The 20444-nt window shown below is 50.0% G+C and overlaps 1 protein-coding gene across 3 annotated transcripts; it reads right to left on the minus strand.

Annotated features, from left to right (window-relative positions):
- On the minus strand, positions 1-20171 carry NAA40 (N-alpha-acetyltransferase 40, NatD catalytic subunit). Of its 3 annotated transcripts, XM_029061794.1 has the most exons (9): positions 20014-20171; positions 11214-11309; positions 8596-8648; positions 6617-6712; positions 4384-4542; positions 3911-3994; positions 2900-2977; positions 2480-2592; positions 1-1688 (listed from the first exon to the last, which is right to left on the minus strand). In XM_029061794.1, exons 1-9 carry the CDS (start codon positions 20017-20019, stop codon positions 1681-1683), a joined length of 693 nt encoding a protein of 230 aa, XP_028917627.1. In that variant the 5' UTR covers positions 20020-20171; the 3' UTR covers positions 1-1680. The 3 variants fall into 3 exon arrangements, with proteins under 3 accessions (XP_028917627.1, XP_028917626.1, XP_028917628.1); XM_029061793.2 differs by having other exon boundaries at positions 1600-2592; XM_029061795.2 differs by lacking the exon at positions 6617-6712 and having other exon boundaries at positions 1600-2592.
- Between the last annotated feature and the right edge of the window lie 273 nt (positions 20172-20444).

A 20444-nucleotide genomic window follows, 5' to 3' on the forward strand; every position in this document is an offset into this window, starting at 1 on the left:
AAGATGGGGAGAGGGGTGACAGGAGGGATGGTAGAGAGAGGGGAAGGGGTAGAAAGGAAAAGGGGAGAGGGGGTGAATTCTAAGAACCCCTTGAAAAAAATGAGCCTTCAGGTTGTGGGCCTGCTTAACAGAAACAGACCCAAGAGACAGGAGGGAGGGAAGAAGCAACAGGGAGACACACAGATAAATGTACCAACTCAAATTACTTGGGATTTCTGTAGGGTTGTCTTTTGGTCTGAGGGAATGGCAGCACTATGGGAAATCCATGATCTGAGTACACCTCAAATCATGCCCCAGTGCTCCGTTCTCTCCTGTAATTTATCTGACTAGTTTCTCAGAAGCAGCTCCAGCAAACTCCTTCTAAACGCAAGGAAAATTCACCCTTTGGCAGATTCTCTGGGAAACCCCAGGGACTGGGGGAAATGGGGACAGAGATCCAGTGTAAAAGCTTCAGAGACAAAACAAAAAATTAAAATCTCATCTTTTTCATGGGAATGGGGGATAAAGATTGAATCAAAGCAAGGGGAAGGAAAAACCTCTCAGGCACAACCCTGGGTTGCTGGGTTTACAGTAGATCAAGGGCTGGTGTCAGGGAAGAGACACGTGTCTTCACGTGTCTGTATGTGTGTTTTAAAGGGGACATCTACGGATGAAGCTGCTCAAGGGAAGATCCCATCCGTGGCTGCAACTGCTCCTAGCCAGTTTTTCTTTCCCCTTATCTGCGGGGGAAAGAATGGCCTCAGGCAGGCCTTCCCTATTACCATTTTCATCAAGGATTGTGCAGAATTACCCTTGGAGTGGGGGATGTGGGCACATCACGAGTTCTGTTTTTCTGGAAAAGGTTCATCTCCTCTCCTGGTCGGGGGAGAAGGAGACAGAAAGGGACAACAGGGAGCGCCAACCAACAAGACGGCTCCACCCGGCTCTCCTCCCCTCCACTTCTCCTTCCCTTGACTATTGCTCAGCTGACATGCAGCCACGGAGAAGAGGAGCCCTCCGGGTGGGCTGGTCTCCGGGTGACGGTTGCTCCCGCCTCCGGCCCAGGACTGGTCGGATCGAGGATGGCCTAGAAGATCTGCACCTCGTCGTCTCGAGGGGCAGCGAGGGGGCGTTGGGATAGTGGCACTACTGCCTCATTGAGGCAAAAGATGGGGCGAGGTGAGAGTCTATAGGCAGCGTGGATCTGCAGGCCACCAGGGGCTCTCCGAGGGGAGTGGGAAGGAAGGAGTTCCCACCTTCGGAGAGATATCAGCACCAAGTTATCGGGGGAGGATGCGGCAAAATGACAGTCCATACACAAACGGGGGGCAAGAACTCTTCAGGGGACCTCCTGATGGTTGTCTCTCCCAGAAGTCTTCAGGGGAATGGGGCAGGCGGGGAAGACAAAAGGGAACAGAGATGTCCTCTGGTTTTCTTCCATGATGTCCCAGCACCAGGAAGTTAGGATCGGAGGAACCGTAAGTCCCAACTCAGCAGGTGCCTTGACCGCCCGACTGCCTCCATGACTCTTCCAAACAAGCTGGACTGCTTCTATCCCTCAGTTGGGTTGTGTCGGGCACCAGGGAGAGAAGACCCCAGGCAGGAGAGTGTACACTTGTGTGTGTATGTGCGGGGAGGCCGCAGAAAACTTCTGCATCAAGTGATTGACCCACAGGCCTTCACAGACACTAGGGGATGATTTCATTTAACTGCAGAGAAGTAAAAAAAAAAAAAAAGTGTTCCATTAAAAAATGTTAAAAAAATTTTCCACAAATCATCTTCCTTATTTCTCCTGATCCCTGCATTAAAGATCTTTCACCACATCGCCCCCGGAAGGGAGCTGTGGGCCGTGAAAAGGAAAGACTCAATCACCACCGGCAGGGACTGCTCCAGTGTCTCTGTTGCCATCGGACCCCCAGGGTGCTCCCCCTTGAGCGCCGTGAAGAGCCCCCACACCCCATCTTCAACAGGGGGAGCAAACCGCAAAGAGGCCAGTAGGTCCAGCTTGAAGTGTGTGTGCCGAGGAAGAGAATGGGACAGTCCTGTTCTTTGCGGGGAGCAGGAGGGGAAGCTCCAGGCAGGTGGGGGAGGGGAAAAGCCCCCTCCCAAAGACGCAGCAGGAAACACACCTGTCCGACAGGCTGGCTCGATCCCAAGGGCTCCCCCCTACCTGGGGGAGCTTGGAGAAGTGGAAGGGGACTCCCCCGTTTTGTGCCACACGGTTCTGTCCCCTGAGCGCTCACTCCGGGTACTGCTCCCCTCCTTCAAGTCTGCGGGGAGGGGAGAGGAGCTCAGCGTGTCCCTCGCCCGGTGGGGAGGGGCACGACTCTGTGCTTCTGGGGTGCAGTCTGGCACCTGCAGGGCCCTGGGGGAACCTGAGAGGCAGAGGTGGCTGGTCGGTAGAATGGCGAGAGGCGAGACGAAAGGGGATGGGCGCCGGGAAAAAGCGGCTCGGGCTGGGGCGGGAAGCCTCAGTGGCAGCAGCCGCCACAGTGCCCACCGGGATGGGAGTGCTGGCTGTCCCCGAATTTCGTCCTCCGGCTCAGGATTTCATAGGAGCAATCGTCACCGCAGCAGCCTGACATGCTGGGGGAGCTGTCGTCAATTTCAAACCTGTGGGAGGAGGCGAGGGGGGTGGGCTAAGGAGGGCTGCTCTGGCTCCCTTCATTGCCCCACCACACTCATCCGGGGGAGGGTTGCAAAGACACAAAATTTGGCAAAGGGTCGGGGGGAGCAGGTAGAAGGGCGGCCCGATCGGCTCCCCCGCCCCCCAACCCTGGGGGCTCCACCTGTAGAGGGCTGGATCCTCTGCCCGTCACCCTGGCCGCAGCCCCAAGGGATCAAGGGGGCAAACCCTGGAGGGTGGTCCCTGCTCACACAAACATGCACACACTCTGCAACCGGGGGCCCCGCCTCTTACTGTAACGCTTCTCTGAAGAACTGGTACGCTCCGTGATTGTGTTTGAATACTGTTAGCATGACTTTCTTCATCTGTGTGCTGGGGAGGGAAAAGGCCAGAGACGAAAGCACGAGTCAGACCAGATGTGTCTTCTATCCCATGCCGCGGCGAAACTAGTCCTACTGCTAGGAAAGACGGGGAGCAGCTCCTTGTTGGCTGGGGGAGTCAGTTAATAAGTTGAGAGAATTCACCAAGCACTTATCACGGGCAGAGCATTGTAATAACGATGGTATTTGTTAAGCGCTTACTATGTGCCAAGCACTGTTCTAAGCACTGGGGGGGATTCAAGGTAACCAGGTTGTCCCACATGGGGCTCACAGTCTCAATCCCCATTTTACATTTTATGAGAAGCAGCGTGGCTCAGTGGAAAGAGCACGGGCTTGGGAGTCAGAGGTCATGGGTTCTAATTCCGACTCTGCCACTTATCAGCTGTGTGACTTTGGGCAAGTCACATAACTTCTCTGGGTCTCAGTTACCTCATCTGGAAACTGGGGATTAAGACTGTGAGCCCCACGTGGGACAACCTAATTACCTTGTATCTACCTAGCGCTTAGAACAGTGCTTGACACATAGTAAGCGCTTAACAAATACCAAATCATTATTATTATTTACAGATGAGGTCACCGAGGCACAGAGGAGTTAGGTGACTTGCCCAAAGTCACACAGTTGATAAGTGGCGGAGCCGGGATTAGAACCCATGACCTCTGACTCCCAAGCCTGGGCTCTTTCCACTGAGCCAAGCTGCTTCTCTACGAAGCACTTAGGAGACAGGATTCCTGCCTACAAGCAGTTTATGATCTAGCATGGCAGAGTGCCTTGGGGAGCTTGTGGTGGGCTTCTTGGAACTCCAGCCTCCTTGAGGGCAGGTTTGCAAGGAGCCCTGGGTGGCAGTGACTGCTCCTTAGAAAGCGGGATGGAGGTGAGGTCTGCCTGGCTCCCAAACTTCCTTCCTTCCTTCCAGGGAGACTTTACCTGTTGGCCATGAGCTGGAGGATCTGGATGAGGAATTTCCCCAGACCTTTCCGCCGCACCTTGCTTTCCAACTGCACCTCATAGCTAGACGACAAGGAGAAGGGGAAGAGCGAGAGGGAGAAAGGGAGAGGCTACGTTTTAAGAAAGAAGGGCTTTAACCGAGGGCTCGCCACGAGGAAGGCAGGAGACATCCACGGAACCCATGCACACAGGGCAGACTCCCAGATGGACCAACACAGACAATATATTACGGCTGGGCTCATCCACTGACAGCCCCTACCCCACAGCTTCATGTCCTCCAGGGGTGGGGGGTGCAGAGTGATGATAAGATGGCTCCTGGGCCCCTGGTGCTAAGCGATGTGAGAAACCCCTGCCCCTCCCTCCCTCCCTCGCTGCACGGCGGCCCGTCGGGTTGAGGAAGTGGTGGGGAGCAAAGGATCGGGGAGTGTCTCCGTCCACGGGTAAGCGCATACCAGTACAGGACTTCATCCCCGCACTCCACATCAAACCGAAAGTGAGAGAAGGCGACAGGGACGGAGCACTCCTCCCAAGCAACAAGGTACCAGGCCCGGTCGTCTGTCATCTCCTCCCGCTTTTCTCTGTCCTTCCATCCCCACTCGCTTTGCTCATACCTGGGGAAGGAGAAAGGGAAAGGAGGGCAGATTTGGGCGGGGGTGGGTCCTGGCACCCGGGGGGAATGTCAGGACTCGGAGGCTTCATTTGAGCCCGGTTCGGCCAGGGACTCCCCCAGGGAGGAAGCGGGGAGTCCTGCCTCCTTAAGCCTGGGCTCCTCCACAATCATCCCTGCTGCTGTCGATGCTCAGAGGGGTCTGCTCCCACTCCTAACATTCGTCACCCCAAACCCATGCAAAGCTGTGCTGCAGCAGGGAACGACTAGTCCGGCCGGCCTTTAAGGAAGGGAGGCCTCCATCTTCTCCTTGCCAAACCAAGTCTCCTTGGAAGGAGAAAACCCCGCTTCCGGCTGAAGCTTTGGTCTCAGGCCCTGCTGTCCCCACACTTACATTTCCCCCGATAATCTCGTGAGTATATTTCTGTTGAACATTTCAGTTCCTATTGGTGGAACTCGCCATTTAGCAACCCTCCTCTTCTAACATTAGGGAATGAGAGAGAGGGAGAGAAGGAGGTGGGGGGGAGGTGGTCAAACATGGGAAGTTCCAGGATTCATCACCCTCGCAATACAGCACACCCGGGCTCCGAGCCCAAATCTGAAACTTGAGAACTTCTTGGAGCCAAGCTGGTCAAATTCTCTGAAGTACAGTCCCAACTACAATCCTTGCAGAGAAGGAGGGGACTCCCTTTCAGGTAACTGGCGATGACCCTCCTTTCAGAACTGTCCTCAACACCTGGCACAACACTCGATCAAAGTAGTCACTCAGATATGGCTTCTGCTAAATCTTCCCATACAAAGAGCTTGTGTTTCTTTCTTCTGACAGGACCAGTTTCCCTGCTTGCTGCATTTACCCTGTCACTGTCTCTCAGTCAGTTGTATTTAATGAGCACTTACTGTGTGCAGAGGACTGACCCAAGCACTTGGGGGAGTAGGACAGAACAATATAACAGACACATTCCCTGCACACAGGGAGCTTACTGTCTCTCAGGCTCTTCTGAAGCTTGCCACTCTATAGTCTGGACAGACTTCTGACTTACTCTCCAAGCTCATCACAGGCTGACCATATGTTTTCTCCTCCCCAGCCATCCCTGCAACCCGCTACAGCTCAGCTTGCTTTCTCGCTGCCTGAGACTGGATTCTCCTTGTCCCAGCCCTTCCACCCCTTCCCAAGATCCCCTGGCATGCTTGTTTGACATACCAATCCCCACCCCTCTTCAATCTCGGTTCACGGCCTCATTTCCTCCAGCATGCTTTTCCTTGTTAATGCTATCTACCTCTCACTAACTGGCTAATATAAACAATGGCCAATCCTACCACTCAATCACTCACACACACTGAGGGCAGGAATTCCCTTCACTACTAAGCAAGCGTGCCTAGTGGTTAGAGCACAGGCCTGGGAGTCAGAAGGATCTAGGTTCTGGTCCCAGCTCTGCTGTCTGTTGTGTGACTTCGAGCAAGTCACTTCCTCTGCAACCTCATCTGTAAAATGGGGATTAAGACTGTGAGCCCCATGTGGGACATGGACTGTGACCAAACTGATTAGTTTGCACCTACCCCAGTGCTTAGCACAGTGCCCAGCACATAGTAAACGCTTAACAAAAACCATTAAAAAAAAAAAGCCCCCAAGAGCCCAGGCACCCTTTGGACACCCAACAATACTTGTCCTGATACTTCCCCATCGGTACTCCTTTTCCCTCTGCTTCTTCCCTTCTTTCCTACTCTCTTTTCTACCATTACAATCTACATAAAACATAATTATAGACTTTGTTAGGTGCTTACTATGTGCCAAGAGGTAGGGTAGATATACGGTTACCAGACCGGACACCATCCCTTTTCCACAGGGGGCTCCCAGTCTACCTCACCCCCATTTTACAGATGAGGAGGCCAGAGAGGTTAAAGGACCTGCCCCAGACATGCCAGTGGCTGAGCTGGGACTTGATCCCCTAAATCCCTTGATCCCCATCCTCTGCTCTTTCCACTAGGCCAGGCTGCCTCCAACCAAACACACCTGGCAACCCTGACCCTCCCTGGCACCCTCTGAAAAATCGCTGACAGCTCCTTCGGGTGACACTTACAAGGTTTGCATATTGGTTTTGGTGAGTTCAAAAGCCCAGTCCACTGTAGTCTGCTCCAACCCGGAGACTCGCTTACACTCAATGGTGATATTTAACCTGTCAAGAGGGAAAACATGAACATCTGTGGGAAGCCTCACACCTGAAACGGACCTGGCAGAGGACCTGGTCATCAGGGCCCAAAGCACCATCTCTTGTCTGACTCAGAGACAAAAACCCAGGCCAGCTCAAAAGGGAGCCAGAGGGTCATACACTGTCTGGGATCTTTATGTTTCCCTGGGCAGAGCTTAGGGCATTTTAGAAGGGGTTTCTGTCCCAGGCTCCCTCGCTAAAATATGGTTATTCTCCTGCTTGCTGCTCCAACCTCACCATGCTCTTCCCTCCTGCTTTTAAGGCAAGAGCACAAGATCCATACTGGAACTGCCTCCTTCCTCTAGATCAATACTGAATTTCATGGACTTTTTTGCTCTTGCCTTAAAAGCAAAGCTGGGTTCCCCTCCTGTTCTTCTCTGCTGCTCCTATTACCCACCCACTGTGTTCTTCTCTCTGACTCCCTCCCACAGGCATTCTTCCTGTAAACCCCAATGTCCCATACAACCTGTCAATGCCCACTCCAATAAGTCCCTTCACTCTTCTTTCAAAGCCTCTACAGGATACACTTCTGCCGAGCCCACCCCGAGCCATGGCAGACCCCAAAAGTTGGCCAGAGGGAACTCAAATGCACCTGGCTTTTCCACAATGTATGTTTTTGTGATGCCAATTTGGCACCTGCCTTCCTGTAGAGGTCCCTCTCCTTTCATCGGAGCTGTTTCTCCTCCTGAATTTCCAGTCCTGAATTTGGACTGTGGGCCATGTTTAATTTTATCTTCTCTACAATTTCTAGGACGTTGTCCGAACCTGGAAAATGTAGCGTTGAAGCAGGTTAACGGGTGGGGTGTGGAACTTCACTAGCAGTTGTGAAGTGTTGGCTTGAAGTTTGAAATCGGGCCCTGAAACAAACTCCACGCTCCTTGAAGGAGAAGACTCTCCCATTTCACTATTCCATGAGGAGACGCAGCTCTAAGCCTCAGAGGTTGAGGACCTGTTGGAATGTAGCTCAGACAGATGCCACCTGATTATTACAGACAAGCAACTTCAGAAGAGCCTTCGGATCCCTCAGTTTTCTGGGTTTTTTTTTTTTTTTTTAATGGTATTTATTCAGTGCTACGTGTCAGGCACTGTACTAAGCACTGGGGCGGATAGAAGCTAATTAGGTTGAACACAGTCCGTGTCCCACATGGGGTTCACAGTTTTAATCCCCATTTTACAGATGCGGGAACTGAGGCACAGAGAAGTGAAGTGATTTGCCCAAGGTCACACAGCAGACAAGTGGCAGATCAGGGATTAGAACCTAGGTCCTTCTGACTCCCTGGCCCATGCTCTATCCACTAGTTCTACCCTTATGGTAAATTCTGAGTTCTTTTTCTATAGGATTTACTGAAGGCCTCTCTTTCCTTAATAAGTACTGATCAGGCAATATTATAAACTTTTACTTCCAGTTACAGCGCTCTCACTTTCTCTATTAGAATGACCCCCTGGAATGTTTCTGGCTTGGGACTCTTAGGTTAACTATAATAGGGCATATATGATCTGTCTGGAATGGGGATGTGGGACTGTTCCATGGGAAGGCTCCTGGAATCCGCTGAGCCTAGACCGGTTTTATACCCTCTATATTCTGGCATATGTTTTGTGGATTAAATACTAGAGAATATCTGAGGCCTGTTAAGGCATTCAAAAGCCTTCTTCAAGGCTGCAGACATTCACGTTGAGATGCCAAAAGTTAATCAGACAACTGCTGACAGGAGATTTGAGAACTTGCCACAGCTGCTGATTTTTCCCAGCGAATGAGAAGGACAACAATAATGGGGAGAGGGGTGCCAGCTGACGAAAGCCAAATAGGACCAGTTCAACTCAGCTGGAGAAAGAAGAGCTCTGTAACTCACCCATTTCGATCGTATTTTTTGAACACTGGGAAGGCCTCTAAGGGATCGCCGAGCTGTAAACAGAGGGAGACAGAGAGAGAGAGAGACAGGTCACTTGACAAAGCAGAGAGAGTATGGGCCTTGGTAAGTTTACAGCCCTCACTTAACAGGTTTTTGCCCTCTACTAACTCTAGTCTAACACTGGGAGATTTCAATTCACGTCATCAACAGGATTCATCAAGGGGTATCTTTCACATTTTCCCTTGATTTCAAAGTGTGGGAGGTTTTGAGAAAAACAGGGAGGAAGGGGGTGGTGCACCCTTGAAAATGAAGAATAAAGGGGAACTTTACTTAGGGGCTGGAACACAGTGAACGAGTAAGACTTCTTACTCTTCTTCACTTACACATCACCGCTTGTCCTTTCCCTGGACAGATTAGAAAGGATCCAGTCTGACCAAATCCAAAAAGAACCTAAAAATTCCCAGCATACTCCTGACCCAGAAGGTAGCAGGGGAAAATGCGGGTGGAAACTCCACCTCCTGATTAGCTGTCGACAATTTCTGGAAAATAAGGAAACAGCGGGGGAGAGGAGTAGAGATAGTTGGGGGTGGATGAAGGCCCAGGATTGTGTGTGTGCCTGAGAAGGCCATTGGGGAACCCCCAGTCCCAAACACAATAACACTTTGCACCCACAGAATCTCCCACCAAGCTTGAGTTGTTTTTCAGTAATGGTGATGGTTTGTGATGAGCCATCCGCAGTCTCCTGCAGTCCCCAGAATGTACTGTGAAATGTTTGGTTAGGGCATGGGGGCATCCTCTGTGGAGCAGCAGATTCTGCTGTGCTCTCATCTGGCTGTAGACCATTATTGAGTGAGGGGCTCACATCCACTGGACCATCCACTGGTGGGGTCTTCACTGAAATACATATATATATATATATATATATATATATATATATATATATATATATATACACGTGGGAGATCGTGGGCTAACTTGGCACAGCACCTCATGGGCCTGGACATTCAATTTAATTCTGTTTATTGACCTCTAACGGTGTGCAAAGCACTGTACCAGCAACAGTTGGAGAGGGCTACGCCCCTTCCAATTTTGGGTCTCCCCTTTGTGGGTCTAGGCCAATGGAGACCGTAGCTACTGACGAGCACGATAGAAGGGGCAGAATGTACCGTGTGAGAAGGAAAATGACTTTAAATGCAATGATGGTTTATCAGTAATCGCCATCCCATGTGCATAAAAACCATCGTGCACCGGCTGAGATGGCAAACTCCAGCAGAACATCCAGGCAATTTCACATGCTCAGTGCATCTCATATAGGCAGCCTTATCCCCAGCCTAGAAGCTGCACCTGACTGGGGAGTAAGGCCAATATTCCTGGAGTTAGCACTGGCATTCCAGCCCGGATGGGTTCTAAAACTGGCGAAGGAGTGAAGCGTGGGAAGCTTTCCCCTCACCCCCTTGCGGAAATGATTTCCTCCACAAGAACTTCTGTTCAACTCTGTGGATCAGTCAACCAAACAATGGAACTTAGCATGGCCCAGAGGCTAGAGCACTGGCCTGGGAATCAGAAGGACCCGGGTTCTAATCCTGGCCCCGCCACTTGCCTGCTGTATGACCCTGGGCAACTTACTTCATTTCTCAGTCAGGTACTTCATCTGTAAAATGGGCATTAAGAATGTGAGTCTCATGTGGGACATGAACTACGTCCAACCTGATGATCCTGTCTATCCCAGAGCTTAGAACAGTGTTTGACACATAGTAAGCACTTAACAAAAACCATTATTATTATAACTACGTGCAGAGCACTGTACTAAGCAACTGGGAGAGGACAATACAACAGAATTAGTGGACAGGTTCCCTGCCCATAATGAGCTTACAATCTAGAGGGAAGACTGCGAAGGCCACAATAACCTGGACAGGGCTGTTGGGGAAGCCCAGAAGGCTCACTGGGCTCAGAATGAAGCCGTGTGTTACTGCACCAAGTGCTTGGAGCTGAAATAAATGGGCCGGCTCCAGCCAGTGTCCTTCCTTCAATGTCCCAACTCCCAGGCTGACACACTGCTGGGTGATCAATGAGCACTCAACAACAGCAATAAAGACAACAGTCATTCCCCCCTCTAAACTGTAAGCTTCTCGTGGGCAGGGAACGTGTCTACCAACTCAGTTATACGGTACTCCCCCAACTGCTCGGCACGCAGTAAGCGCTTAATAAATTCCACTCACTGGTTGATATGCCAGGCCCTTTTGGAGGGGATCTTTCTGACTGGAAAGAAAAGAGCCTAACCAAACACCTTCCCCGGTTTCCAAACTGCACTGCAGTATGGCAGAGGGACAGTTTTAGAACTAGATTGACTGTTGATGATAAGCTCTGATCAGAAAGTACTTCCTGGCCATCTTACTACCAGAGAAAAGCTTTGATTTCCCCACAGCATCTTAGCATCTTTCACCATCCCAACAGTTTGGAGAGAGGTGACTTTAGAAAGCAGGACCATTTTTCAGGCCACTTGGGGGAGCCAAAATCAATTGCATTAAAGACTCAACATGAAATCTGCCCTCTAGCCCAGTTTTCTGCCAGCCCTGGCCAGAGTGGGATGGCATGGCTAGAAAAGGGGAAAGACTCACCTTGTTGGCAGCCTCCACTTTGGCACAGACAGCATCCATAGCTGCCCGTTCCTCCAACCGCTTCTGCTTCTTCTCCTTGGCTTTGCTTGACTTTCTCTGCAACACGTGAGGGGGTGGGGGAGAGAGAGACACAGACACATGGATGTTATACCAAAAACCAGACTAGAGCCTGAGGGGTTGCGTAGAACTGAATGGCTGCCCTTGTTTTCATTACCCGCTGCCCCCGGGGAACAATAGATCCCAGACAGCCATAGGCCACTATGGTCATTTGATGAATTAGAGCTGGAAGGCCCTGGGGTGGTAACTTCTGCTGTGGGCACCTGGATGACATGACAAGCCACCATTGCTGGCACACCACCTTTTGGCTACACCCATTTCCAGGGTGAAAGCACCACCTCTCCTTTGGACCCACAGTTCTAGGTACGCGTTCTGATGATCAGGTGACAGGGGCACCCAGGGGAGGCCGGTGAGATAGTGCCATGGGAGTCCATATCTACAGCCTGTGAGCCCAAAAATGGCAGTGACACCTCCCACCAGCCCCCGGGAACCAGGGATTCATTCTGTCCACCCCAATAACCGCCCCCCATCCCCTTTCTCCCCATCAGTAATTGGACCGAGCTACGACAGTGAGCTAGGGTATCTTGCCCTTCTGGGTTTCGGAACTAGAATTCTCAGAGGCCAGATGATCTTCTGGAAATTATGTAGGACCGGAGCTACTCAATTGGAGGCCCCTAACCCTTCTGCATAAGCACACCCCCGTTGGAAGCATCCCCCTAATGCCTGATGGCATTGGCGACCAGAAATCGGCCTTATGGAGGCCTCACTGGAGCATCTTGCAGGCCACAGCCGGGCTTCCCAAAGGTTGCCTGACCTGCTTGTGCCTACAGGCGAAGGCTAAAAGCCGAGAACCCTGTGAGGCTCGAGGCTTCTTAGGCTGGAGCGGATCTACCGGCCCACCTTCCTCCCGAAGCCGAGGCGAGGTGGCCAAGCCCAGCACGGAGCATGGCCCCAGCAACATCGTCGACACCGTCATCGGGCTGCAAAGCACACCTAAGAGTTCAAGCCGGGACAGTGGCGGCTCTGACATGAGGCCAGGAAGAATGATCCGTCTACACGAGGGGAAGGAAGTGGGGCAGGAGTCCTGCCAACTGCAGGGAGTGCAAATGGGAGCAAGGCCTCATTCTTCCTTGGCTTGTGGGAATCCAATGGAAAATTATTTCTGATGTCACCTACAGGGGTCAACTTTAAACACTGGGTGGGGATTCTCTCTTAGTGAGCCAGTCGTCGGCAGGGGGTAAACTTTCCCCGGGTTCACAGTTGCCAACCCCCAGAGTGGAGAGGATACTTGAGAGAATGCCAAGTTTCCCTGCTGTGAACGGCCCCGCATGAGCAACCGAGGCCAACACACTTGTCGGTCCTGACTGCGATACCCCAGGCAAAATAAATTTTGCATTTCACTTGATTTTCATTATCAGCCTGTGTTCGTTCTGTCCGTCTATATTAAGAGAAGCTGCCCCTGGTGATTTGAAAGGCTCGACGGCTCCGTTTCCCCACCACTTTTTTACATCTGGCCGAAAGGTAGGAAAATTTCGTCCCCTCTCGGTTCTGAAGACAAGCTCCATCTTAGCCCTGGACGGGCTATTCTGAAGCTGGCCATTGGATTTGTTACCACTTCTACTGGCTATCAAAACTGTCTTGCAGGATGAGCGTCTACGAATAAATTCTCCATCCTGCCCCAGGCCCGGGACCACTTGCCCCTTCTTTCAATCAGGTGTGTCCATTTCTTTGTTTTCCCCTGAAAACGGCTCAGACTCCACAGTGGGTGAGGTTGAAGTTGGAGTGGAGCTGACCCAGAAGGCATCCAGTCACGCTACCCATCCCTCAGCTCCCAGGAGGAGGAATATCGGGTGCCACTGTTCCTGAAGTAACAATGGGGCCCGACACAGTTGAGGCTCTTTACTGTGCACAAACCTGGAGAATAAATTCTAAACTCTAAAACTTCTTTAGAGAAGCAGTGTGATCTAGTGCAAAGAGCATGAACCTGGGAGTCGGAGGACCTGGGTTTTGAACCTGACTCCACTCCTCAACTGCTGTGTGACCTTGGGCAAGTCTCTAGATCTCAGTTCCCTCTTCTGAAAAATGAGGATTAAGACTGAGCTCCAAATGGGACATGGACTGTGTCCAACCTGATTAACTTCATTCAATAGTATTTATTGAGCGCATACTACATGCAGAGCACCGTAACTTCTACTTGTATCCTGTATCTACCCCAGGGCTTAGTACAGTGCCTGGCATATAGTAAGCACTTAACAAATACCATTAAAAAAAACACAACACAGGTTTCTAGATACATGCTATATTCTATATCCAGATTTCCAAGAGCATTGAGCATCCCTAGCCATCTCTCTGCTAATAACCAATGGAAGATTTATGGACCCCTTTCCTGGAGGAAGTTCTCCAGGCCTAAAACCTGACATGGATCCAATGATGGTATCTGCTAAGAGCTTACTATGTGCCAAATACTGTACTAAGCGTTGGGGGAGATATGAGATCATCAGGTTAAACACAGTCCCTGTCCCACATGGGGCTCAAGACTAAGTCTGTTGAGGGCAGGGATCATGCCTACCAATTTTATTGCATTGTACTGTTCTTATCAATCAATGGTATTTATTGAGTGCTTACTATGTGCTGAGCACCTTACTAAGCACTTGGGAGAGTACAATGCAACAGATTTAGCAGACACCTTCCCTGCCCATAAGGAGCTTACCAAGCATTTGGTAAGCATTCAAATACTATCGACTTATTGGCCCCAAGTAAGTAAGGAGCTCTTAAAACATCAGGAAAAAGGATATCCAACTGCTTCAAAATTGCTCCTACACCCGACCAGCCAAAGGAAATGCCACAGAGGGCAGGGAAACAAAATCTTGAAGACTCATCCAGCAAGAAGTGAAAAGAGCCCAGTGAGAGAAGACACAAGTTCACTCCAAGGCTGTAAACCTGGTTCCCATTATCAATCTCGTCGAAGATTAAGTTTCATAGCCTGAAGCCAAGTGGTTGCCGGTAATTGGTGGGGAGGGGGCACTTGAAGCATAAAGGCAGAAGCTGGGCTGCTCAAAGGCAGAGTCGTTTTTTAGGATAAAATAGACTTGCACCTCTTATTTTCGAGGTAGAAAGATTCTGACACCAGCAAGGGGGCTGGGATGAAATACATATCACCCAAACCCAATTTCTTTTCTTCTCACCAGCATAGAAATCAGACTAGGGAAATGTAAAGAGGCATACGGTCTGTGCAAGATTATTTATTTAAAAGGAAATATTCAACAAACCGGAGAGAGAAAACGTACACACTAGAACTCTGCAAAACTTGAATTCTCATTCAGACTTCCAACCCACAATCAAAATAGCATGATTTGGTGTGGAACAGACCTGTTCTCCCTCCTCCTTAGACCATGAGCCCTAAGTGAGTCAGGGACCATGTCCTATCTGCTTATACTGTATCTACCCCAACATTCAGAATGGTGTTTGGACAAAGGAATGGTTTAACCAATACATCAATTACTATTATTGGGGAAAAAAACATTAAAGTCAGATCTCCTGTCAAGAGGATTAGCAGCAACAAGGAGCAGCGTGGCCTAATGGAAAGAGAATGGGCCCGGGAGGCCACAAGGACCTAGGTTCTAATCCCGGCTCTTCAACATGCTTGCTGTGTGACCTTGGGCAGGTCACTTAACTTCTCTGAACTTACCTCCTTAACTATAACATAGGGATATCTGTTCTTCCCATGACTGTGAACCCCATACGGAACAGGGACTGTCTCTAATCTACACAGGGACTGTGTCTAATCCAGGGAAGCAGGGTGGTTTAGTGGAAAGAGCACGGACTTGGGAGTCAGAGGTCGTGGGTTCTAATCCCGGATTCGCCACTTATCAGCTGTGTGACTTTGGGCAAGTCACTTAAGTTCTCTGAACCTCAGTTACCTTAACTGTAAAATGGGGATTAAGACTGTGAGCCCCACATGGGACAACCTGATTACCTTGCATCTATCCCAGTGCTTAGAACACTGCTTGGCACATGGTAAGCACTTAAATACCATAATAATAATTATTAATAATCTAATTAATTTGTACTTTCCCCAGAGAGAACAGTGTTTGATACATAGTAAGCACTTAAATACCAGTAGAAAAAAAATGTGGACCTCACGGGCCAGAATGCCAATATCAGGGAAAAACAATCCATCAATCAACGGCATTTAGTGAGTGCTTTCTATGTGCACAGCACTGTACTATGCTCTTGAAAGAATACAAAAGTCTGTAAAATGGGCATAATGATAAGGCTGCTTCCTACCTCACAGAGATTTTAGGAAAATAAAGGGAGAAAATAACACATATGGAAATTTTTCAGGTTTTTAGACAGGCACTCCTAAAACCCAAGGAATTATTAAAAGGCTTTTTCAGAAAGAACTGCTCCCAACCAAGGTAAGGGAATTGAAGATGTGCAACAATGAGCGTCTGGGTACAGAGACCTGCAAATGCTACATGCCTGCTTTTCTCTATGTCTTGGATTCTTCATCTGAAGAATGGAAATTAAAGGCCTGTTGTCTTTCTCCCTTAGCCTGTGAGTCCCTTGTGGGACAGGGACTGGGTTGGAGTGGCCATATGGATAAAGCACAGGCCTGGGTTCTAATCTCAGCTCTGCCGCTTGACTGCGGGGGGGGGGGGGGGTGTTGAGCAAGTTACTTCACTTTTCTGTGCCTCAATTACCTCATCTGAAAATGGAGATTAAGACTGTGAGCTCCATATAGGATAGAGACTGGATCCAACCTGATTAGCTTTTATCTACTCCAATGCTTGTTACAGTGCCTGTTACATAGTAAGTGCTGCACTCATTCATTTCATATTTATTGAGCACTTACTGTGTGTTTTTACGAGATGTTCTTCCCCTTGACTCTATTTATTGCCATTGTTCTTGTCTATCTCCCCCATTAGACTGTAAGCCTGTCAAACGGCAGGGACTGTCTCTATCTGTTGCCGACTTGTTCATTCCAAGCGCTTAGTACAGTGCTCTGCACATAGTAAGCGTGCAATAAATACTATTGAATGAATGCAAAGCACTGTACTAAGCACTTGGGAGAACACGATATAACAACAGACACACTCCTGCCCACAACAAGCTCACAGTCTAGATAGGGAGACACACATTACTATAAATGTGTGAAGTAGAGAAGCAGTGTGGCTTAGTGGAAAGAACAAAGGCTTAGGAGTCAGAGTTCATGGGTTCTAATCCCAGCTCTGCCACCTGTCAGCTGCGTGACTTTGGGCAAGTCATTTAACTTCTCGGTGCCTCAATTACCTCATCTGTGACTATGAGCCTCACATGGGACAACCTGATTACCCTGTATCTACCGCAGCGCTCAGAACAGTGCTCTGCACATAGCGCTTAACAAATACCAACATTATTATTATAAAGTTGAGAAGCAGTGTGGCCTAGTGGAAAGAACACGGGCTTGGGAGTCCAAGGACCTGGGTTCTAATCCTACCCTGCCACTTTGTTGCTGTGACCTTGGACACACTGCGCTCCTCTACTGCTAACTTCCTTACTGTGCCTCACTCTCCCCTGTCCGGCCGTCAACCCCTGGCCCACATCCTACCACTGGCCTGGAATGTCCTCCCTCCTCACATCTACCAAACTAACTCTCTTCACCCCTTCAAAGCCCTACTGAGAGTTCACCTCCTTCACGAGGCCTTCCCAGACTGAGCCCCCTTTTCCTCTGCTCCTCCTCCCCTCCCCATCACCCCGACTCCCTCCCTCTGCTCCATCCTCCTCCCCACAGCACTTGTGAATATTTGTACATATTTTTTAATGATGTGTATATACCTATAATTCTCCCTACCTGTTGCCGAATTGTACTTTCCAAGAGTACAGTGCTTTGCACCCAGTAAGCACTCAATAAATAAGACTGAATGAATGAATGAATGGACAAGTCACTTCACTTCTCAGGACTTCATATTACCTCATCTCAAAATGGAGACTAAATCCTCCTCCTTCCAACTTAGACTGTGAGCCCTATGTAGGACAGGACCTGTGTCCAACCTACTTGTATCTACCCCAGTGTTTAGTATAGAGTTTGGTAAATCATAAACACTTCACAAATACCATTAACAAAGTTCTCAAAAAGGAAAGCGTCACTCAAACATTGCCTAGCACACAGGGAGTACTTCACAAATACCACGAATAAAAATTTTCAAATAGGAAAGCATCACCCAGAGTGTTATAGTAAAAATGCTACTTCCAGCACTAAGGGGTGACTTAAAGGAAATGGCCAAAGGCATTAAATTAGCTTTGATGCCTGTTTCAACCAGTGGGGAATGGCTTTTTCTCTGTGGTGTTCCAGCACCTTATTAGCTACAGTGCTTGATATTAGTTTAGGTCATTTACAGGAAACCAATCAATTAATTGTATTTACTGAGTGCTTAATATATGCAGAGCACTGTACTAACCGCTTGGGAGAGTACATTTTAACAACATAACAGACATATTCCCTGCCCACAACGAGCTTACACTCTAGAGGGGGAGACAAACAATAGTATAAATTATGGATATGTACATAAGTGCCTTAAGGCCGAGGAAGGGTTGAATAGAGTGCAAATCCAAGTCTTTTAGACTGTGAGCCCGTTGTTGGGCAGGGATTGTCTCTATCTGTTGCCGAATTGTACATTCCAAGCGCTTAGTACAGTGCTCTGCACACAGTAAGCGCCCAATAAGTACGATTGAATAAATGAATGAAAGTCCAAAAGCTGCAGAAGGGAGTGGGAGAAGAGTAAATAAGGGATCAGTCAGGGCAGACCTCTGGGAGGAGACATGCTTTTAATATATAAGGTTATGAAGGTGGGGAGAGTGGGTTTGACATTATTGTGCCTCTAAATGTTCCCAGAAAAATGGTGTTAGTGGAGGGACAAACAACATCCAGTGGAAAGAACGACAAGCTCTATTTTCAATAAATACTCTGCACACAGTAAGCGCTCAATAAATACGACTGAATGAATGAAAAGGAGGAAAAAGCTTAGGTCCCACATTAGTCCAGTGCTCTACACATAGTAAGCGCTCAATAAACACGACTGAACGAATTAAAAGGAGGAAAAAGCTTAGCTCCCACATGATCCAATGCTCTGCACATAGTAGGCGCTCAATAAATATGCCTGAATGAATGAAAAGGAGGAAAAAGCTTAGCTCCCACATTAGTCCAGTGCTCTGCACATAGTAAGCGCTCAATAAATACTACTGAATGAAGTATTTAGACGGCAACCCAACATCCTACCACATTTCTGGGGAAATGATCAACTTTCGAAGAACTAGGCTTGCTTTTTTTCCATTGCAGTTGGGCAGGGTCTCGCTCCACTGAGAGAACTCAGAAAGTTTCGCATCTTGCCTAGTCCCAGAAGCAAAAAGGCAGGGAATGTAAAGTTCTGGTTCCCCTCCAAAAAATGCGACAGGGCAGAATCAAAAGGGGGGACTGGCCCGGCTTTATCCCCACCCCTTTAAAGTCGGCGGGGCCTCCACTTCCCCTCCTAACTCTGCACATAGTAAGCGCTCAATAAATACGACTGAATGAATGAAAAGGAGGAAAAAATTTAGCTCCCACATTAGTCCAGTGTTCTGCACATAGTAGGCACTCAATAAATATGACTGAATGAATGAAAAGGAGGAAAAAGCTTAGCTCCCACATTAGTCCAGTGCTCTGCACATAGTGGGCACTCAATAAATACGACTGAATGAATGAAAGGGTGGAGAAAGCTTAGCTCCATTAGTCCAGTGCTCTGCACATAGTAAGCGCTCAATAAATATGCCCAAAAAGGAGGAAAAAGCTTAGCTTTTTCCTTAGCTTAGCTTTCAGGCTCCAGATGAAAAGGGCAACTTGGTCCCCTGCAGACCACCCCCTTCCAAGGAAGGATGGAGAAAAGAGAAGGGGTGGTCCCAGCTTGGAAGCCTGTTGGGGGGAGGTTTGGAAAGAGTTGGTTGGGAAACCCCCCCAACATGAGCTGCGATGCAGACGGGGAAGGGACCTTGGGGTCATTTAGAGAAGCAGCGTGGCTCCGTGCCAAGAACCAGGGCTTGGGAGTCAGAGGTCATGGGTTCGAATCCCAGCTCCACCACCTGTCAGCTGGGTGACTTTGGGCAAGTCACTTCTCTGGGCCTCAGTGACCTCGTCTGTCAAATGGGGATGAATAACAATGTTGGTATTTGTTAAGCGCTTACTATGTGCAGAGCACTGTTCTAAGCGCTGGGGGAGATACAGGGTCATCAGGTTGTCCCACTTGAGGCTCAGAGTTAATCCCCATTTTACAGATGAGGTACCTGAGGCACAGAGAAGTTTAGTGACTTGCCCAGAGCCCCAGGAGGGACAACCTGATCACCTCGTATGCCCCCTGCGCTTAGCACAGTGCTTGGCACATAGGAAGCGCTTAACAAACACCATCATTATTTTGGGAAAAGGGGGCGGTGGGCCTGCAGAGGAAGAGAGCGGAGGCAGGGGGATGGTTCGTTGGAGTTGAGGGATCCTGTGGGGGCTTCCAGTGAGGGAGGGGGCACATGAGGGTTTTTGGGGGGGTGGTAAACCAGGGGGTGGGACACTCAACTGAATGAAAAGATGCAAAAGATGGGGGGGCTTCGAGGGAGGGGGCAGGGGGGCAACAAGGGGAGGTCACGTGGGGAGGGTCCCTGGGAGGGGGTCGGGGTCACGTGGGGGGCGGCAGGGAACAATGGGGGAGGGGAGCGGGGGGATGAGGGGAGCCCCTGGACTCACCCCCATGTCGGCAGCGGCTCCAACTCCTGCACACACACCTCTGCACACACAAATATACACACACACACCCCCCCGCCGGCGGCAACCGTTGTGGCGACGGCGGCGTCAGGACCGGCTGCTGAGACGGCGGCCCACACCGCGCAAGCGCCGCGCGCCTCCCTCGCCCTCCCTCCCGCCGCGCAGGCGCAGAAGCGCTCCAGCCTGAGGGGGCGCGGGAGGGGGCGGCAGGTGTGAAAGCGTGAGGAGCGCGAGCGGGGGGGGGGGGGCGCGCCTCGCTCCGCCCCCTAGCGCCGGCTCCCCCCCAAGAAGCGGGAGACGCGGGCAGCGTCGCGTACGGAATGACGTAGTCCGCCCCCCACGTCTGGGTCTGTTACTATGGCAACGCAGGTTCCAGGCCTACCCTAATTCCTGATAATGTCCTATGCCCTTAA

Source organism: Ornithorhynchus anatinus, chromosome 3 (assembly GCF_004115215.2).
Source record: "Ornithorhynchus anatinus isolate Pmale09 chromosome 3, mOrnAna1.pri.v4, whole genome shotgun sequence".
Taxonomy (NCBI): Eukaryota; Metazoa; Chordata; class Mammalia; order Monotremata; family Ornithorhynchidae; genus Ornithorhynchus; species Ornithorhynchus anatinus.

Bases quoted from the DNA above. Each gene is read 5' to 3' on its own strand.
- NAA40 (XM_029061793.2), bottom strand. The intron at 6,713-8,595 runs GTGAGTTACAGA...CCCTCTTGACAG, and splicing joins AAAAAATACGATCGAAATGG to GTTAAATATCACCATTGAGT. The intron at 2,593-2,899 runs GTAAGAGGCGGG...CTCCTCCCACAG, and splicing joins TTCTTCAGAGAAGCGTTACA to GTTTGAAATTGACGACAGCT.